Here is a 22,011-nt window from a genome sequence, read left to right on the forward strand (position 1 = left end):
ATTTAGGCCCAAGACGGTGCGAGTCAACTGTGTCCAACAAAATTATCAGAAAAACGTAAGTGGCACAGAAGGTCTGGCCAAAGCAGGTATTATCCTGCCAAACTGCTCTGTCATAAATGTTTGTATATGTCTGTGCTTGAATAACACTCGGATGTGAAAGGGTTGATGCAAGCAGCCTAAACAAGGAGGATGTTATAATGGTTAAGTTGGTTTTGTATATTTCTGATATCATGTACACTTTGTGCCATAATTCACTGGCACTGTGGAAATAGGGAACAAAAATGAGATTTTCCATGCTCACCCACAAACTAGCAATGGTCAATTTCTGCCTCTTCCTGAACTTGGTTTTGCTGGAGGTCTCCTCTAATTAAGGAGATGTTCTTCTCATCATTGTCGAGGGTGTGCTCATAGGAGGACCATCTGCTTGTTAAGTTTGTCTAATATTGTAGTCTTTACCTCGCAATATAAAACGCCTTGAGAAAACTGCTTTTTTTGTGAAGGGATAGTTTAATTGAATTGTATATTTTTCTCATTTTTATTGTTGCTTATTTGTGACACTTTTTATGCAAACAGCTAAAGCCAAAGGTTTTCTGCCGATCTGAAAAAGTGCCATATTATCTCCGGTATCATATCTCACCCTTCTCCAGAATAACCACACACATTTGAGTTGATCCTATCATATCAGGGTTTACTTCAGCATCAGCTTAAAGGCCAAGAAAATCTTGCATTAGAAATTGAAGATTTGAACTTAAAAGACAGTGTTCAATAATTAACTCAAGCACTTTAACAGATAACGTGCCTCACAGGCTCAACTTTATCTGTAAATTCATTGCATTTATAAAAAGGATGCAAGGACCAAAAATGATCTATCCTTAAACACAATTACAAAAACTAGACACTTCAGATTATCACATTTATCCTACGTTGTGACTGCCTGCCCTCTCCATGTCCTTTCCACCTTGGACCCTTGTGTTTTGTCATTCATTCTGTCTTCTGTGTGTATATATAGCCCTGCCCACTTTGGGAAGGGGTGAGGCACCCACCACATTGAAATTTGATCCCCACCTCCAAACATATTGTGCTATTATATCCATGCAATAACAGACAAAAATTGCAGATAAATTACAACCGGAAAAACTGTTTTCTCCCCGTCAACACATCACTGAAAATGTATATCTGCATAATGTTAAATAATATTACATGCAGTAAAATCTATTGGTTTAAAAGCCTGGTTTTGAACGATGGACATCCTCTCACGTACCTTTCCTTAATTTCTTTAAAAAAAGAAGAGTCCACTGTATTTTTGTCAGTAGTTACCTTTGTGCACATTAAAATCATTACAATTCACTAGATTTTCAACCAGTTTCAAGTGATTTTTAGTTCTGAAAGCATATTCTGATTTCCCATGAGCTCCCTCTGGTCGGTTATAACCCTTGAAAAAAAAAATCATGTTAATGTCCCTGCATTTGGATCCTCTCATTACATCCTGACACTCTGCTGCATTTTTTTTCAACCTGTCTCTGTCAGTCCACCAAACGCTATGAAAAACCGCAGCAACACATTTCTGGAGCAGGCTACACCTTTAAGGTGGAGAAATGAATATTTAGTAAATGGAGTCCACTCGTATAGTGAGTCACTGCGCTCTCATTTGCTTGCAAGGGTTTTCTTTGAGACAACGAGGTGTGCATGTGTACTTGGAAAGTAGTGTGTTTAAGAAACAAATGACTGTGTGGGAAGTTCCTTCATCTGTGCTAATCCACCCTTTATAGTGAGTGCTAGTAGTTGTTCTTTTTTTTCAATGAAATCAGTCCACAGTCAAAGCATGTGGTTTATCGTGTGCTCGTAGTCCACAGCAACTGACACTGCCCTCAGTGCTTCCCTTTTATCTGACTGATGGAGTAAAATCACACGACTGGACCCCAGAGACCCCCTCCTCCTCCTCCACCTCCCATCCGCGCGCTGATCGGCATTGATACAGCAGCTCCGGTAGGGGCGGGGCAGCACTGCAGCAGTGCGCCTCTCGAGCTGTCTCCGGTAATGTTCCATAGGATACGCACGCCCCGCTCCGCCCCTGCCGCGAGACAGGTGGTCGGACTGTACGCCTTCATCCTCCAGCGCTCCCTGTAGACTAAGAAGGAGGGGAAAAAATCCGTTGACAACAGGGAAAGGGTCGGTCGGCGCGAGCGCGTCCCCGATGGACTTCCAGCGTGTGACCTCGGCGATCACCGGGCGGGCAGCAGGAGAGGGGGGCAACAACGGGAACGCACGAGGAGAGCCCCGGCGATTTACTCCCAAATGTTTTGCAGCGGATTACTCGAGATGCCGTTCGCGGGAGAGGGTGTGCCGACGGGGGAATGAGATGCGCAAGTAAAAAAGTTGACACGATTTCTGGTGGGGATTTTCATCTGCGAGGCGGCGGGATCATTTCTGACTATCCTCCGGGCTGGGAAGTTCCCCTGGGGGGCTTCGTTATGGCTTCAGGCAAGGCTGCACAGCCCCCCGGGCCGGGCTCCGCCGTTAACGGGACTGCGGCAGAGTTCTCCAACATCGAGCAGGAGCTGTACGACTATCAAATGCACAGCAAGATGTGCAAGAAGATCGCTCAGCTCACCAAGGTAAGACCCGCCGGTGACACCGAGAGAGGGAGGGAGGCGCGCCGCCCGGATGTCACTCCTGTCAGGCTGACTGATGATCCGCTGGCTGCCTCACACTCAGACACGGACGGCGCGTCAAAATAAATGAAAATACACATGAAATCCGTAGTTTAAAATAAATAAATAAATAGTAATTAAAAAGGAGCAGGCTGGTAATAGAAGCTATAAAGTCGGTACATAGGTCTACACGTTTTACATTCTCGGGATAACGACGGGAAAACTTGGATCAGCTTCGTGACTGACAGCTGCAGATCCCGAGCACCAGACATCAGGCAGCAATTAGAGCTGATGCAATTTTAATCAATCAGTAGATTTATGGATTACCTTCACCGTGCATCAATTTATAATCTGGGCGTTTAGGATATTAAAACAATTCCACAGCTCGCTGGGCCAGAGCCCAGGGTGATGCTTCTTTGTCTGACCAACAGAGAGAAAAACGACTCCAAAGGTGTGCTATCAATTAACTGTGGTGTGAAACAGATGAATCCCCACAGTTAATTAACAGCTTGGTACACCAACATGGCATTTCTCTGTGTTTATCAGGGAGTTTAACAGCTGCAGCAGCTGCATGTGAGGATTCACCCTCTCTGTATCTTCACAATAATGCTCACAGAAGCAGGGCATGACCCATGGCTTGTTGAGCTATGACAGTTACTGATGACTGTGCACTTCTCATCTTCCCTTGTGGATGCACCTCTGTGTCTTTAAAAAAAGGACTTCCTATCATGCACACAGGCCCAGGCAAACAAAGATGACACAGATGAGGGGTCAGCACTTGTGTCTGTGCTTGTTAGGAGAATTCGCCAGCCCCGTCCTTCAGCCTCTTGTGGCCCCTCTGTTCCTTTCCACCCTGATCTCCCTCCACAGAAGCCAGGACTTGTTTTTGTCTCCTCTGAAACTTCATGGCATGCCATGCCAGCCCCGCTTTAGCTCTGGGGCGACCACAGTAAATGAAACCCGGAGCGCGGCTGAAATATAAGAATCATCGATACACATATTTGGTGTGTTTGGTTTCCCCTGAGCTTTGGGATGCTGGGCATGTGGCACATGGTTTATTTGAGTTGTTTGGGGGGTGGAGAGCAGAGGAGAGGAAGTAGGAAATGGGTCAGCTGTGGTAACCTTATATATTTAATAACCCATATTCTGTGTGCATGGAGGCACACACGCACAAACACACCCGCACATATGGGCTTCTACTTAACACACCTCCTCACGTCTGCCTCTCTCTTCCACTCACCCATCCCGACTTGCACGATTCCCCCCACACACACACACCTCTCCCCCCATCAGTGAGAGCAGTCTGCCCTGGCTGAATGGGTGCTGCTAAAGATAAAACAGCAGCACGTCGGAGTGTGTTTACATGGCAAAAGAAGCCAATGGGAAGGAATTGAGAGCTGACCGTGTCAGGCCAGCTGTTGTGAATGTTCACATAAGGTTGCATGCACACACACACACACACACACACACACACACACACAAACGCGACTACAGAGAGAGGAGTAGTGTCTCTGCATGACTCACAGAGATCAACAGTAGCATATTAAAGTGTGTGCTTATGTGCACACCTACACGTCAGACTGGTGGCTCTAATTCTGTCTTTGGATTTCCTGCACTTACCCTATCGAGTGTACACTAGGCGCTGTGTTCCCTGCTTTGTAATCCAGCACACCCAGTACCCTCTTTGATATGTGTGGAGGTATGTGTGAGAGTGGGAGAGGGCGGCTGATGTAAGAGAGTGTGTGTTTGTGTGCACGCTTGCTTTGTCTCTTTGCCTAACCTCTCCTCTGTGCACCGAGCGAGTCAAGTCTACGTCTCACTCCAGTTTCAGCTGCCTTGTCTCTTGCTCTCCTTTACACTGTAGACAGAATATTAATTTCATGCTTTGCTGACTATGAAGTTACTGTCAATGAGCACGGGCACTGGCTTGTGAGGCCACATGAATAACATTATCGACCGGCAGGATCGATAAGGGGATCTCGAGGCAGAATTTGCAGTGGCGGGCTCTCGCCGCTCTCTGGCCAAACTGCCAAAGATTTAAACCCAGAGAGCTGAATCAAAGTGTGAAGCTGTCTTTAATCCCACCTCCTAAAATAAATCCGATAAATACTGTTCGTGATGGCATGTAGTAGTTTTACTTAACTGTGTGAAAGCGGGTTTCCTTAAATCTGACCTTAAAGTGAGCTGACGCTAAACAGCAGCCACTGTCTGCGTGAATAAAAATGAACAGATAATGGTAAGCGCAGCGGTAGCAGACAAACGGAGCCGCTTAAGTGACTCATTCATGCTAGTGACATATAAATATCCTACCTATACTTTAAATAGGTAAGGCAGCAAACTTCTAGAGTAGCAGCAAGCCTCCTCCAACCCCCACCCGAGTGCATGAAATAGAACAAGAGTGGATTTTTCAAGTGCATAGATGTCACTGCTTTTATGATAAAGATAAAACATGTCATACAGATTTAGATCAGCGGTTTCCTACCTGTCCTGTAACTCTAAAGATAAAGCAGCGATAGCTGCTTAATACATCGCTGAGTGAGCTTGGGCTGATCACTTTTCCTTCTTAGATTAGGTCATGTGATTAATTTTCAGAGGAATGAAAAGGTGACTCTCGTAGGTCAATACTTCAGATGTACTCGATATGGCAAATATGCAAAGTTACTAATAGGTCCCTCTTAAATCTATCTGAATGTGTGGTAACCATTTTAGATCCTGTTTCCAAGACATCAGTCTTCACATCTTTTAGCTTATGAGCTTGGTGCTGAAAAATTCCAGAGCCTCGACCTCGACACCGTCCAGCACCTCTGGGATAAATTGCCATGCAGACTGCAGGCTAGGCTGTATCATGTACCATTTGTAGATGACCTCACGTGTGCTGTTTTAGTTCAATGGGAGCAAATCCCGGCAGTCAGACCCCAAAATGTTGTGGAAATTCTGATTCTGATTTGGAAACTTTTCCCAGAAGAGTGCAGGCTGTTTCGACAGCATGTTAACGAACAGAGTTGGGTGTAAAGTTCAGGTGTCTGCAGGTGTACTTTGTAACCCCTCAGGGGTCCAAACCCAAGGATGGGAACCACTGGTCTGCATTATTAATAGGTATTATCTAATAACCTTCATTAAATCTCTTTTTTTCTCTATGCTCTCACTTTCAAACCAGCCAAAGAGGACAGCAAAGAACGTCCTCCCCCTTAGAGCCTGTCCCCGTTTCAGAGTCCTCTTCATTCCTCCCTGTCATGAGTCACTGTTTGCTAAAGTTTGCACATCGGTGTGACATACTCCACCAGCGTCTGATGGACAGGAGATAGAGAAATCTCACATTTGACACCAATACCAAAACCTGCTTTACAATAAATACATAACAGATTACTGGAGACTGACAGTGTCGAGGTAATGTAAATGTGTGTGAGAGAGGATTAATGACATGCACGCACGCACACACACACACACACACACACACACACATTGGGCAGAGACAGGGACACAGGGAATGTCCGGCAGGCCTGTACCAGCTGCAGACAGAGAGGCGTCTGAGTAAAATATGAGCCCATGTGTCTCCCGGATACAGTACGCGCATGCGTGTGAGTCCACACAAACACACGCACACACCTCTGCAAGTGGATAAGTGAGACGTCAGGGTCACCAGGAGGAGATGATGACATGGCGCAGGGGGTAAAGTGAATAGTGGGGAGAAACAGGCCGTATTTCATAGGTTAGTAGCGCTCTATATGGAGAGGTTGAAGGGAGGCTCCATACATGCTGACAGGCATCGCTGCATAAAGCCTGACTGTCCGTGGCTCAGACACACAGTTTGTCAGTGTTACTATTTAAAGTCGAATATTATTTTGACTGGTGGAGAGCACTGTTGCCTTACAGCGAGGAGGTCCTGGGGTTGAATCCTCTGGGCTTTCTGTGAGGAGTTGGCATGTTCTCTCTGAGCGCTCCAGCTTCCACCAAAAGTCCAAAGACATCCATGTTTAGGCTAATTAGCAAATCTAGGTGTAAATGGCTGTCTGGGTCTTTGTGTTAGCAACGGCTGGAGATCTGTCTCCCCTTCCCATCTTTTCTATAGTTTTAGTTTTGGTCTCCGCTATGGTACATTTGCATAATTCACAGTACAAAATTGTTTTTTTTTTTAGCTGGTTCTTGGTGCAGCCAGTTTGAACTCCTCTCTCTTTAATCCAACTCTCTTTTGATTGGCTGTCTTTCACAAACAGACGGTTTGTGCAACCTTGTGTGCCCAAGATGATCAGGATATATTCTCCCTCTGACATTATTAAAACTTTCCATCCATCAATTTTCTTATATTCTTATATTTCTTATAGCTGTCATAGAATGAGAGGCAGGCTACAGCCATGGCACTATATTAGAAATTAACATGCATGCCTTTTGAGTCTGGGAGAAAGAGAACATGCGACACTCCACACAGAAAGGTCCTAGCCGGTCAGAGGATTCAAACCCAGCTGTGAGGCATCACAATGGTGCCGCATCATATTGATGAGATCCAGGAGAAGAAATAGTTTCTGAAAGCAGACTGAAACATTAGCTTTTAGCTCACAGGTGATTGTTTATACACATCCTGCCCTCATTACAGCCCCTGTTTAATATGTGACTCTATCACTGTAACAGGATATACGTGATAAAACACTGTATTGCTGTAATATTTGTTAGCATAAAGCTGCCATAAGGATATAACCAGGTTTGCTCATATGAGACTGAAAACCCTCATAAAATATTGAAGTTTTACTCTCAATACGTGCATATTTTTAACAAGGTGGCCAAGGTCATTTTTAATCTTTTCATATCAAATTGTGGAAATTCATTATTTGCTCCATATCTCTCAACAATGACTCACCATTCAGGTTTCAAATATTCTGCATTTGGTTGCAAAACTAATAAAAGTGCTACACAAAAGGGCATTTTTTTCAGTCTCTTGACCTTTGGGATCTCTGCTGCGTTGCTTGATGGATTCTGAAGTCATCAGATTTTGGTGGATTAAAAAAAGGGGAGTTAACCAAGCAAGTCAAAAAATATTAGACTTGGTGGTTTATTTATGGAGGTAAGTGATCTAATATCACGTATCTGTAGAGTGGATACAAATGTGGACTTTTCAAGCACCATTCAGCAAGTGAAAAAAAGACACCTCAAAATAATCACAAAGAAGTCTGGTATTAACTTTCCAAGACTGAGGGAGTCAAAGGCATGCAGTTTGAAGCATGAACTCAACACACTGCGATGAGCATAAGCAATGCATTAACATTAAAAACATCCATGAGTGGTGATTAGTTCGCATTTATCTGCAAAGATAAAGTGTCATGTATCCCTTAAAGAGAGGATAAGCTGCTGCTTTTAATGGACACGAGCTTTAGTGAATGTTTTTTTATAATCTGTAGTCAAAATGCTTATTTAACAATGGCTCGCACATTTAATAGAGGAAAAAATACAGTGAAACAAAACAAAACAGTTGAACATTTTAAAAAAAATGTTTTTCACATCACTTTTTAGAAGATGCCCTTCTTCCTCCACCTTATATACACAACACTCAAGTGGAAAAATAATGCAGGGAGGCAAGAAGACACAAACAAGCAAACATAGATTAATATCTTTCTAATTTTTAGTGTTTGTGTCTTGAAGGCTTAAATGTGCACAGCTCTTGAATCTTTGCCCTCTTGTTGCTGATGCTCCAGGTGATTTATTCTCTGAACATGAAGAATGAGGAGCAGGAGGCGGCCCTGCAGGCGTTGAGCAACGCCCACCACGACGAGCTGCACCGGATCCTGATGGAGACGTGCCACGAAGGGGAGGGGTCAGCCCTGAGGACACGCCTCCTGGAGCTGCAGGAATCTCTGGATGAGCAGCAGCGAGTCGGGGCCCAGGTGTGTGCATGTGTGAGTCCTTGTTTATGGGGTTGGGGGTCGGGGTCCTTGTTGTGTCTATGTAATTTAATGTCTAACCTCCCAGTGAGGGCAGCAAATCAAACCTGGCCCTAACATGACCTACGGCAGCCAGCCTCGCTCAGAAAGCCCGTTACTTTACCCAGTCTTCATAATTTATATGCTGTGCACCACAATAAAACATCAACATGAATCGTAAACACCCACATGGCTTTCCTATCGAGTCCGCGGGGGGAAACAAAAAAGCGTCTTAACAACTAAATACATAAAAAATGCACACAGGGACCTAAAACTTTTATTTTGAAATGTTTTTCCTTGTTATCTGTCTGGCATGTCTGGCATCTGTCATGTTTTTTCATGTCCTACTGTCATTTTCTCGAGTCAAAGCATGTAGATCAGCGCGGGTCTGATACAAGAAAACACCTGTACAAACCTACCAGACTCACGTAGACAGGCTTTCAACGTATGAACCACAGGGATGTGTTTTTAAGTGAAACAGGCTACAGACAACGATAAGTGGCACACATCAAACAACCTGGAACAGGATTAATGCGCCAGTAAAAGAAAGCCTTATCGCCTTTAGAGCAGACGAGTGTCGTAGCGCCACTGGTGCAAAAACTATGAGAATGTGAGTGTGTCAAAACACTGCATGATATCTCTCACAGGTACCTATGAGCATAAATGACATAACATCTATATAATCACAAACATAACACTTATGCTAGTAAAATTTGTCTCTAACATCTTTAGTTTCGTAGTATTATCTTGTTTTGGCACTTTTTAAATCAGACTACTGCTGCTGAGATCTTCCGCACAACCGCCTCTAAGCCTTACACAAAATGGGCCAAAAAACAGAAAATATCCAGTGAGGTGAAGTTAAAATGCCTTGTTCATGATGTCAGTGGTCAGAAATGAATGGCAGGACTGCTGCAAGCTAATAGAAAGGCAACAGTAACTTCTTAAATGTCCACTTGTTAAGAAGGTGCTATGCAGAAGAGCATCTCTGAACACACACAAAGGACGACAGCAACAGAAGACCACATTAGGTGCAACTACTGTCAGATAAGAACAGGAAACTGAGGCTATGGTTTGCATGAGCTCCCCAAAACTGCACAACAGAAGATTAGAAAAATGTTGCCTGATCTAATGAGTCTCGATTTCTGCCGTGACATTGAGGCGATAGTGTCCGAATTTGGCATCGAAAACATGAAAGCATGGCTCCCTTCTGCCGTGTATAAGCGGTTCAGGCTGCTGATGGTGTAATGTTGTTTGGGATATTTTCACAGCACTCTTTAGGTACAGCTAACAAAGTGGCTGCTGAGTGAGCAGTGTTGCAGTGTATATTTGTTTTTGCATAAATATTACAATGTTACAGAAGAATTCCTGAAATTCACCTCTGGAAAATAATAATTTTATTCCTTATAAACTCCTAGCATGTGAACATTTTTTCAGTAAAAGCAGTGGTGCCTGGAGTCTATGTTAGCAGTGAATGGATAGCTAATAAGCATATAGTATTTGTTTATTTGTTATCACAGTATCGAACAGTGTCAACACACATTACTGCAGATCTAACTATTAAGAATAAGGGTTCCATAAATGCCAGAAAACGGCAAATCTTTGGGTTCAAATAAGGCTTATTTTGCAAAAAAAAAAAGAAGTCATAGTTATATAACTGTATAGCTAATATAACTAATATGGAGCTATGTCAAAGAAACCCACACAGTGTCTCCCCCCTTGGTTTATAATGTTTGCAGCTTGCTGCATGTTGAGGCTTCTTTCTGATTTCTGGTTTTGTGACTTTTGAAGAAGTTTTTTGCGGCTCTGAGTTGCCTGAGCTCGACATTGCAGGCTGGTAATGATGTGTTGCCACATACTGAGTATTGTGTGAATGTCACAGCGTTACTACTAATTGGCCAGTCTGGCCTTTTACAAATGTTTTGTATAGTCTGTGTCCACACTGTTCGCTCCAGCCGTCTGTACAGTTCCCAGATCTCAGCACAGTGAAACACCTTTGAACAAGCATGCATTTGTTATTGCATAAGTGTCATTGTAGCATGGAACAAAGTGTGAAAGGCTTTTCCGAGAGTTGTTGGAGAAAAATTAGGTGCTTTTTAGGGAAAGTTGTCACTACCAAAGGTTTATATGTGTGAGTTATTCTCTCGTCCTCTGTGGCTCCAGGTGCAGGCGGACTTTGAGTTCTTCCGCATCCAGGCGGAGGAGAGGGAGCGTGAAACGGAAGCAGAGCTAAGAAAAGAGTTTGAGGAAAAGCTCCAGGGTGCGCAGGAAAACCTGCAGGAGGCCAAGGCCCAGATCAGTGTTGCCCAGGAGGAAAACCTGAGACTGAGCAAAGAACTGGAGAATGCTGAGGAGCAGATCCAGCAACTGGATGCCAAGTGCGAGGAGCTCCAGAAAACAGTCGTTGATGAGGAGAAAAACAGGAAGGAGGAGGATAGGCAAAGAGAAGATGAGGAGGAAAAGAAGAAGGAGGAGGAGGAGAGGAAAATGGAGCAGTGTGAGGAAAGGATTAAAGCCCTCCTGGAGGAGCTAAAGGCACTAAAGGAGGAGAGGGGTCGAGCGGAGGAGGAGAAGAGGCGAGCCGTGAAGGAGGAGAGGGAGCAATGGGAGCGAAAGGTGAACGATCTAAACGAGGAGGGAGAGGAAATGAGGAAGAAGATAGAGGCGGAGTGGAGGGAAGAGCGGCAGAGGTGGGAGGAGAGGGAAGAGGAGGAGAAGAAAGGGATGCACAGCGCTCTGCGGGAGAGGGTGAAGAGGGCCGAGGCAGAGGTGGAGAGTCACCTGGAGAGGCTAGCCGAGAGCAAGAGAAACACAGTGAAGCTGCAAGAGCGAATACAGGTACGCGCCTTTTCTCTCGTCCCTGCGTGCATAATCCAACGCTGGGAAGGGAAATTGAAATGTTGCAGCTTCCTGTCTCTGATGCGCCCAGCTAATAGTGTTGATGGGAAAGAAGGGACTGAAGTAGAAGCAGAGCTGGGGGGTGGAGGGTGAGCGGGGGTGGGGGAGGCATCTTGCTTGTCTAACCACAAGCTGCCTTCCCTGAGTGTTATTCCCACTGCCAACTAGCTGCTAATGAGGAGCAGGATAGATTCGCTGCACCACCTCACGCATGAGCATTAAGAAGCCCTGTGAGAGCTGGCATGGAGCTGACATGCAGTAAGTCCTCACAGCAGACCATTAAAGGCTCGCAGCTGGGCAAGACAGCACCCTGACTCACCACATTTCATCCCTCATTTTTTTTTCTGTTTGTCTGATTGTGTTCACTCCCTCCTCCCTCATCTGTGTCAAATTTGCTGTCAGCCTCTCTCTCTCTCTTTCTCGTCTGTTTCTTTTTCCTTTTCTATTCCCTCGTGGCCTTTTGTCAACATGCAGTACTATTCCGCATCGCCTGACCTTAATTGCCCTCATGCTAAACTCCTTCCTGGCCTTTATCCCTCCCTTGCAGGACTTGGAGGAAGAGCTGGAGCTGGATCGCAGGCGTGTGTCTGAGGCCGAGGGCGTGGCCAAGCGGGCTGAAGAGGAGCTCGCTGTAGCCAAGGAGCGGCTGCTGCTGCAGGAAGACGAGCTGCAGAGCAGAGCAGGTAGTCTGCCTCTCGCACCTGTCAATCTTACCTGCCCTGCTCGAAGCGAGCTTGCAAAAACTGAAGCTGTGCCAGGTGCACGTCCCCATTCCTCATTCAAACCCGCCGTTAATTAAGTTTTCCACTCACGCTGCCATAATATGTAGAGAAAATGTAACAAATTATTCATTCCTGCTCAAAGGCAAACAGTTTCATCAAACTGGCATCTCACCCCGTCAGCACAAAACTCTGAGTTTTATTTATTGCACAGTAATGGGTTTTAATTCAAACCCTTCCTCAGTCAGAACTGGTCAGATGATCCATTCTGCTTCTGCTATAGACGATCAATCAATCACTTTTGTGTGTTAGAGGAGCTGCTGAATCGAGGAGGCTGTGAGGTGTGTGTGTGCACTGAAATGGAGGAGCTGAGGAGCCAGGTGAGTCGTCTGCAGAGTAGGAACAGAGAGCTGGAGCTGCAGAGCAGCGGCCGCAACAGCGACCACGCCAGGCAGATACGCCAGGTAAGCACGCATACACATGCACATATGGTAAAACTGCAATGTGGACAAAAATATAAGCACAGCATGAATGAGTGTGCTGTGTTGTGTGTTTATAGCATGCTGAAGCACTGTCCAGTTTGCGCTCAGAGATGGTGAGAGCCCAGACAGAAGAGCTGCGTCGCATTCAGAAGCACGCGGACGACGAGCGGGACAAACTGCAGAAGGAGATCGAAAAAGAACGAGAGAGCCTGCGGAGGGAGCGGGAGCAGGAGAGGGATCAGTTCGAGAAGGAAAGGAACCGAATACGGCGAGAAAGAGACGAGGAAAAGGAAGCGCACCACAGACAGCTGGAAGAGGTCAAGGATCGTGTGAGGAGAGAGAAGGAGGAAGAGGTGGACCGCCTGCGCAAAGAGCTGGAAGTGGAGAGGGTCCGCATTCGTTCCCAGCTCGACAAGAACATCGAACAGGTCGAGGCGGAGAGAGCCGGCGTGCAGCTGAAGCTGGAGGAGGAGAAGAAGAGGCTGGCGGAGAAGGCCGAGGAGGACAGGAAGCGACTGAAGGAGCAGGTGCGGAAGGCGATAGAGGAGGTGATGAGGAGACACGCGGCTGAATTAAACGGCGTCCAAGAAGCTCTGAGCTCTGAGAAGAAAACCAACCAAGAGGTCAGCATGTGTCGGCACACAAAGAGTTCTCTGCATTTAACTTTAACAGACATCATCAGTGATCATAACAGGAGAAATCAGGTTAGAGAGGAAAACTGGAGAAAGAAGCTGCATTTTTGATACCACTTAGTGACCTGACCTGTTTGGCTACTATATTTAAAAACTGAGGCTATATATCATAAATGAGCATTAGTAATTTTGCACTGGAACCCAGTGAGATGGTGCTAAGAAGTAAGAGGAGACTGGCTCTGTATTAGGACCAGACACAGATTCTTTATAATGTGCACTGCTTGCATCTCAAATTTAAAAACGTCCTGCTGTGGAATCCGAAAAACACAGCCTTCATTATTTTTAGTTTCAGTCACTCTTTGGATGTAATTATTTTTGATATGAGCACAAACCGTTGCCAACACAGTAAAAATCTCCCTGCCTGAAGTCAACCACATACCGTAAGCCATGAGGGTCGAGGCAAAAGTTCACCCATTTAATCCACAAACCTGAGAAAAAGTTTGCGCGGCTCGGGCCACCGAGGAGCGTCGACAGTAACCAGGTTACTGAAGTTCACAGAAACGCAGCGCCTGAGTTGCACAGTCGAGCCTCAGCGGGGGTACTGCCTAATTAAAACAGAGCTTCTAAATATTTTGGGCTTGCGTCGCTTGTCAGCAACTGACGATGTTGAACAAAAGTTTCCTCTTTTTTTAACCTGAATATCTTCAGAGTAATTTGAAAGAAAGGGATTGTGGGAAAAAATCTGTGAACGATTATGTTTGTGTAGCAAAAATGCTTTCCTTTGATCCAGTTAATTCTCTTGTGACCCCCCTAGGGAGAGTTCTCGCCCCCAGATTGAACCAAAAGAGAAATTTAATAGACGTTTTTTGCTCCCAGTAAATGTAGAAATTTAAAGATTTTATCATATAATTGCCTACCCTTTGAGCCCTCTTATCATGTTCACTTCATTATTACTAATTATTAATTAGGCTCACTTGTAAGAAGATGACAGAAGGGTAGGGTCGAGTGTTAAAAAGGAGATTCTTTGCTAATGTAATAATAGTTTTGATGAGGATGAATGTTTTTATGAAGGTGTGCGTGCGTTTGGAAGAGGAGAGGAGAGCTGCTGAGGAGCTACGCAGCAGGATGGAGAAGGAAAGAGAGGAGCTGAGGACGAAACTGAAAGATGCCACCAGTGAGGTTAGAAGTCAGGTTACGCTAACTGAGAGTAAAACATCAGCTGTAGTTCCTGTGACATGTGAAGAGAAAGAGATATGTTCCTGTGATCTCAGATCTGTAGGTTGGAGTCACTGATCCACCATAAAGACAAGAAAGACAAGGCGACCCCCGATGCTCCATCCTCGGGTGGACCGCAGTGCTCCCGTCTGGAGGAAGAGCTCCATCAGGCTCGGAGTCGACTGGCTCGCATTCAGGACGAGGCCGAGAGGCAGCGGGACAGGCACCAGAGAGAGATCGCATCCCTGAAAGCTGACAGGCATCGGCTGGAGGAAAAAGTCCTGGAGCAGAGCCGGATGAACACGGAGAGGAGTCTTCTAGAGCAAAACCAGAAGCACACAGAGGACCGGATCAGGTAGCAGATCAAACACAGACCTTCCAAAGCTGCTCAGGCTTCCATTACAAAGTCTGCTTGTAATCAGCCCCCCCGCTCACCTAAATGATCTTTGGGAAACATCAGAGTCAGGAAGGAAATCACTCGAATTGAAGCTCGTTTCAAGTTTGAATAAACTTTATTGACTTGGACCGTGTTGTAACAGAGCTAACGCACGCCAAGGAATTAGATGTAGCAGCAGAAAAAATTCTGTGTGAGCTGGCAAACGGTGTCGGCACATTAATGAAAATTAAATCAATATCACCAATTAGTCTGCCCTCCCCGACAGATGTATTTTATTAGCCTGTTTTTCACCATGTGCCGACAGCAATTAGAGCATATGCGCAAACAAAAACCAGCCCTCTGCATTTATTTTAAAATGTGTTTGATCACTCGAAACTATCAGTTTACACGCAGTTCCCCCTTCAATACATGTCCTTTTTTTCCCCCTCATTCAAACACACCCATTAAAAACCGACCTGTCAGCTGACGGTATAACAGGTTATCTTATTATCTTAATATGGCAATGCATTAATATAAAACTCAGATTTTATATTTATGTGCTTTATGGAATTGGATGCTCCTCTGCATGTTTGCTGCAAAAAATAAATAGGAACTGCTTTGCAATGTTAGATGGCATATAACCAGAAGACATTTTAACAAGTCATTTTGCATGTAGGTTAGCTGTGTCTCACTCTTTGTTCTGATGCATGCCTCCAGGGCGGAGTGCGAGGATCGTCTCAGAGCAGAGTTCAGGATAGAGATGAACGCCGCCGTCGCCGAGAGCGAACAGAGATGGCAGAGCCGGGAGGAGGAGCTGCAGGCTCAGATCTCTGAGCTGCAGGGTCAGCTCACCGAGCTAGAGTCGCAGGTGAGCCCTCTGCAAATCGAATTATAGAAACCCATTTGTGATGCTTGGCCCTGATTGTCTCTTTAGAAACGTAATCAGGCTGTTTTGCCATTCTGCTTTGGCTTCATTATTCAAATTTTGCCTGAACAGATGAAAAATAATCAGGCGGGTTGGCAGCATAGCTGATATATTGAATCAGGCATATTTATTTAAAAACAGAGACGTGCAATTAAGGTTCATTCACTGCAAAAGAGCTGCGTGACTCATGTTCTCAGAGCAGCGCTGGGATCCAGCGTTAAAATAAATACGGTGGGATTTCGGCCGCTGGAAGTGCCGTTATGGAAGCTGGGGATCATGGGAGTGGCTGTCCAAACTGTTCTTTTCATCTGAGCCAGAGGTCTGAATCATTGTCAGCTTTGCAGCTCTTGCTGAAAACCCACGACCTGCCACACCAGCTTGGCTGAAGAGGCGTGCTGACGCGTTTGTTCAATTGATGATGAATTGGTGTCTTTGTAACGACAGCAAACTGAGACAAAGGGAGACATGTTGTTGAAACATACATACATATTTTCCCCTTTGTAAATCTCTGTTTTGTAAATATGGACAGTGTAATTTTCATGACTTTTCTTTTAGGTTATTATTATGTAATGATTTTAGTGGTCGAGCCCTCTTGGGATCAAATTGGGCTGAATGTTGTGCATGAGTTAAATCGGTTTGACAGCCCTAGACTAACTCTTAATGGAACTGCTGCAATGTTCATAGTTGAGTTGAATATTTTTTTCCCCTCCTGAGGCAAAGATGATGTCATCATCCTGTTTTGACAGACCAATGACCCAAAAAAATATTCAGCTTTCCATCCTAAATGATGGAGAAAAGCATCACTTGCATCCTCAGCAGGGTCATCGGTTGTTTTGGGTCTTTTACATCAGGGGTCCCCAATCCCAGTCCACGAGGGCCGGTGTCCCTGCAGGTTTTAGATCTCACCCTTGGTCAACACACCTGAATCACATGATTAGTTCATTACCAGGCCTCTGGAGAACTTCAAGACACGTTGAGAAGGTAATTTATCCATTTAAATCAGCTGTGATGGATCAAGGACACATCTAAACTGGGACTGGGATTGGGGACCCTTGTTTTACATCCTGTTCTCTGAGCCTGTATCCATGAGATATTAGTCCTATATTGGTTCTGGCTTGTCTGTAGTGATCTGAAGTCATTTGAGGATTTCTTCACTGCTGCTCACACTCTGTTGATGGCTTTTCTTTTTACGTGATAACCCAGAAGCTGTAGGCTTTGCAAAGCAATTCACATTAATCTCCCAATTTGAACACTTGCTTCTTCACCAGTTTGTATTTCCCCCTTTTTCCTATCACTGGCCCATCCAGTCCTTCCAGGTTCCAGAGTGGTCTCTGCAATGTTTTTAGGAAATTTGACTCGGTTTCCCAAGCCCATTTTTATCTCCCACTAACGTGCTGTTCCTAGGAGGCATTTGTAGATTTTCCTGCTTTAATAAATGTGACACATAATCCAAGCGATGGTTTGTACACGCTCTGCCATGGTATTTATTTACTCTAACGGAGCGCTCAAAGCAATTTTTACTTCAGGCCACATTATTCTTCTGTGCCTTAAAGCGCTTTTTAACCATCACACACACACTCACTCAGATGGATGCATCAGGGACAGCAGCCCTTTGCCAAGCTTAGGCCATGCTTCTCTTCCCTTGGCACAAGGGGTATGTCGGAGTTGTTGGCTTCCAGAAGAGGTTAGATGGCCTGGGTAAAAAGTCACACACATGCTAAATTTTAAATTTACATAATACAAATTTACCTGATACATATCCAGGTCAGTTTATTAGCTGTGTTAAGTGCTTTGTAGCCTCTAAAAACAGTTGTGTAAACTCTAATCTTTGCCAAGTCTGAGAACACGACCCTGACTTTGTGTCCATCACGCCTTTGCTTTGTCTTGTAGCTTTCTGTATGGCAGAAATCCTGCATTTCAAACTTGAATGAGGACTTTAAAAGATGTGGGTGTTTACGAGGCAAAAAGAGTCTCTCTTATTGTATTTTAAGTGTAGGAAACAACAGCTCTGGATGCGCTCTAGAAAGTTAAAGTCGGGATGTTTCATGTAATCCGTTCAACTTTTTGGGCGTGCGATGCTAAATTGTTGGAGGGCTCTTCTAATTTGTTCCATAAGCCTGCTTATTTATTCTGTTTGAGTATGCACATCCTAAAACAAAAGTGGCATCTCCATTTAATTCTTGCTGCAGACCCATTATCTCAGGATTACTTTGACAGCATGGAGAGCCTTAAAAATCCTTTGCTCCCAATTTGTCACCAATGCAGGCAGAGAAAAAGAAGGCAGGCCAGGGAGATGATTGCCACGTGAATCCTGAAATTGACAAGCTGAGGAAGGAGGTCCAAGACACAAAGGAGATAAACAAGAAACTGAGGGAGCTGCTGCAGGTACGCACATGATGCACAGTCATTTTTAAAAATCCTACGCGCGCCCGTTCATAGATTTTCTCTGTGATGAATAATTTAGCAGCTTTGATGAAAGTGCCGCAGTGAATAGGCAACATTATGTTGGTCTGTGAGTGTGTGTGCGCGTTTACTGCAACAATGGGTTTTTGTGAGCTTAAGAAGAATTGCTGCTGTGGTTCTAAAAAAAAATGTGTTCATTTGTTGGAGGAGCCCCAAACGCAGTCGCTAGCCGAAGAGAGACACAGTCATGCTATGGCGCTGCAGGCGTTAGAGAGACGGGCAAAAGAAGAGCTGCTGTCTGAGAGGAACAGACTTCAGACAATGCACCACCTGGAGCTGGGTAACACACACACACACACACACACACACACACACACACACACACACACACACACACACACACACACACACCCATTAGCATTAGCATAAGCACATGCAGGCATTAACACACTCTGGATAGCATGTACACAGCTACATGAGCAAAATAAGCAAGCACACACACACACATGCACAACGATATACACATTGCATTGAGATTATAAATTCAACAGTGAAGTTGCCATTGCCATGGATACACTTCACCATGGCAACAGCAGAAGGGTACCTGTAACAGTGGGGCCCATTGATTTTGTTTTCGGTATGTGGTTTTGTGTGTGTGTGTGTGTGTGTGCAGATAAGCAGCGAGCAGAGCTGACCCAGCAGCACACGGAGTGGAGCAGACAGATGACCCAGAGACACATGCAGCAGATAGAAGACCTACAGGCTCAACTACAGGCGCACACACAAATGATGGCTCTGCAACAGGTAAATCACCCACACCGTGTGCGCACAAACACACACCTCTTGGCCTCAATACCTGTGATTCATTGCCTGTAACTCCAGCAAGTCAACTTCTGTTGTCTACTACTTTATTCGTGTGTGTGTGTGTGTGTGAAGGATTTGAAGCAGCAGAACCAGTATCAGGTGTTTGAGCGGCAGCTGGACGAGAGTCGCTGCGCCATGCTGGAGCTGCAGAGAGAAAACGCAGCACTGAAGAAGCAGTTAAAGGAAAGGTAGGGACGGTAACACTGAGTCCATCAGTCAAGGCGAAAGCCATCGATTTTACAGAGAAACTATGAATGTTTGGCATTCACAAAAGTACTTTCCACCTAATTTCTTGTCAGTTTAAATAGTTTGATGGAATTGTTTTGCAACTGGGACCAAAGTGACAACTAAATGAATTTGCAGTGAATGGCACACTGGAAGCAGCAACGTAAAATAAGAAATCATGAATGACTTAGCTTAGCGAACCAAGCAAAAACATGGCAGCTAAAGTAAATCGAATGTGTTAATTGTGCCAGAATCAGACATGGACCCAAATGCAGATTAAATCAAATCAACATCAAATCAATTTATTTATATAACACTTTTCACAGGATAAAAACCACAAAGTGCTTCACAGTAATATAAAACAGAAATACATAAAATACATTAATAATAAAACACACAGCACAAATCTAATTAAAAGCCAATCTAAATAAAAGAGTCTTAAGCTGCTTTTTAAAAGAATAAATACAATCAAGGCAACGTAATGATGGAGGGAGAGCATTCCACAACCTGGGGGCCACCGCTCTAAAAGATCTATCACCTCTAGACTTAAAACGAGTTCATAAAAAACTGAGCAAATGGAACAAAAATCAAACAAACTTTATTTTAAAAAGCTGATTACTGTGTTAACAAGCAGGTAGGAACTGAAGGTGAACGGATACCAAAACACAACAGACAAGACACACACAAACCCACACACAGAGAGCTGACTGAGGATGAGACTGCGGTTCGATCCAGACACGGAGCTAATGAGGGCGGGCAGACAGTAACAAAGGAGGGCAAAAAAGAAAGGAAAACATGAAAAATGAAGCAAAACTGCAACAAATTGCTTGAGCAAACTAATGTTCAAAGTAAAAGAGAAAACAACTAAAAGACATGAAGACTAAAACCAAACATGATGACAGAGACAGGGGAGGAAGATAACACCAAGAGCGAACAAACTGGTGAGCTTGTATATTTTTAACTGCACTAGCTGTTCCCAGCTTCTCACAGTCTCTATGTTAAGCCAGCCAAAGCTCCTCCCTGGAGCTTCGCGTTTACCCGTCATCTCATCCAAGTTTGGAGGAAGTTTGCTAAACTTTTCCTTGGAGCTCTGAACACAGACCAGGATGTTGGAAATGAAGTCCCACACCCGAACCCAAACCTGTGACAGCTGCAGAGGAAGAGGACGAAGGAGACAGAATAAAGTCAAAATCCCCCAAAAAACCCAAAAACCCACCAGTCTTACAAATGTTTCTAAACACTCAAGTCACATGACCACAACAAATTGAGACCCAAAAGGTCTTGGTGCTGCATTTGGACTTGGAAAAAGTAAAAAATATTTGTTACTATAAATAGTAACAAAAGAGTTAAATAATAACATTAGTCATGTGATAGTGTAACAATAATATTCATCTTCTGTAAGCATCGTGAGCTACATTGTTTAACACTTCATTCCACTGTGGACGAAACATCTCCCACAAGTATCTCCTGTGTGGCTACCACAAGAAGCACAGCAGACTTTTATCTTATAACATGTTTTTTCCTGCACCACACTGATTTAATAAGCAGCTGAAGCAGCCTCACGTGTGTCAAAACAACAGGGTTACATTAATATTTGCTGAAACACTTCATTAGCGACACAGCTCGCTATCGTCAATGATCCCAGTTTTTAATTTTTTTTCGCTTGTTTGCGGATTTCTCCAAAACACATGGTGATCATAATTATTTATCATAATTATTGAGAGTCTGGTGTAATATGTAGCTTTCCTGTGACATTCTTTCACAATATATGATAGAAAAAACTAGGATGTAGCTGTTGCTGTGGAAAGAGGTGATTGCTTCCAAACTTCGATACAGTTCAGACAGCGTTGCCTCGAATGTTTCAGTGTTTGTTTCGCAAGGCCTCACTTTACTATTCACCACAATGAAGTTGAGGGGTGAAAAGCAGGAAGGCCCCTACAGTAAAACAGAGAAAAACCCCAAATTAGACGACAACCTGTGAGCAAGCACTTGGCGACAGTGGGAAAGAAAAACTCCCCTTTAACAGGAAGAAATCTCCAGCAGAACCAGAGTCAGGCTCAGGGAGGGGCAGCCATCTGCCATGACATCCAGCACATGATCTAGAAGAGCGGTGTCAAACCCATTTTAGTTTGTTGGCCGCATACAGCTGGTATAATCTTAAGCGGGCTGGTCCATTAAAAAAATGTTGCCCAAGGAAGACCTCCAAATCTTTTCCCCTTTCCTTTAGTGTAAATGCATTTTAAATACATTCACATTTAATTGCCATCCTTTTATGAAAGTGATGATGAAAAGCCTGGGATGTCTCAAGAAAAATGAGTGCAATTTAAACAGCACCTCTGAGTTTTTCCACATTATTAAAGAAATCTGTCAGCCCTGCTCCGTCGGCTTAACCACTTTCTAAGACATAAATTTGAGAAATGAACCGGCAGCTCATCACTCAGACTTTGTCCTGTAGTTTAACAAACAGAACGTTACAGTTATTAAAAAAAGAGAAGTCCCTCTTTCAGACTCTGACCAGTACATATCTTAAGGGTTGTCCACACAGGAAACGTTTCACTCTTCACACATCGCTTTGTAGCTGGTGCTTGGTTGCCTACGTAACTCTCTAATGTATCTACTACTCTGTCATACGTTAATCAAAGATTTTGAGAAAGGTTTAACTCAGGACCCACCCAGTTTGCATCACCAGTTATTTCGTTCATTATTCCTGCAGTT

The 22,011-nt window shown here is 44.4% G+C and overlaps 1 protein-coding gene across 5 annotated transcripts in view; it reads left to right on the forward strand.

Annotated features, from left to right (window-relative positions):
- Positions 1–1,970: 1,970 nt before the first annotated feature.
- fam184b (family with sequence similarity 184 member B) overlaps positions 1,971–22,011 on the forward strand; it is a 31,839-nt gene continuing 11,798 nt past the window's right edge. Inside the window, exons 1-13 of one of the 5 annotated variants that reach the window (XM_082535227.1) lie at positions 1,971–2,615; positions 8,336–8,536; positions 10,721–11,395; positions 12,003–12,138; positions 12,487–12,638; positions 12,734–13,279; positions 14,360–14,467; positions 14,560–14,858; positions 15,597–15,747; positions 18,070–18,189; positions 18,415–18,547; positions 18,881–19,011; positions 19,144–19,259. In XM_082535227.1, the coding sequence (XP_082391353.1) occupies positions 2,355–2,615; positions 8,336–8,536; positions 10,721–11,395; positions 12,003–12,138; positions 12,487–12,638; positions 12,734–13,279; positions 14,360–14,467; positions 14,560–14,858; positions 15,597–15,747; positions 18,070–18,189; positions 18,415–18,547; positions 18,881–19,011; positions 19,144–19,259 (3,029 nt within the window). In that variant the 5' untranslated portion in view covers positions 1,971–2,354. The remainder of the gene's footprint in view (positions 2,616–8,335; positions 8,537–10,720; positions 11,396–12,002; positions 12,139–12,486; positions 12,639–12,733; positions 13,280–14,359; positions 14,468–14,559; positions 14,859–15,596; positions 15,748–18,069; positions 18,190–18,414; positions 18,548–18,880; positions 19,012–19,143; positions 19,260–22,011) is intronic. The other 4 variants (XM_082535228.1, XM_082535229.1, XM_082535231.1 and 1 more) reach the window with 4 other exon arrangements.

The sequence above is a fragment of the Aulonocara stuartgranti genome, assembly GCF_965226115.1.
Source record: "Aulonocara stuartgranti genome assembly, chromosome: 6".
NCBI classification, from domain to species: Eukaryota; Metazoa; Chordata; class Actinopteri; order Cichliformes; family Cichlidae; genus Aulonocara; species Aulonocara stuartgranti.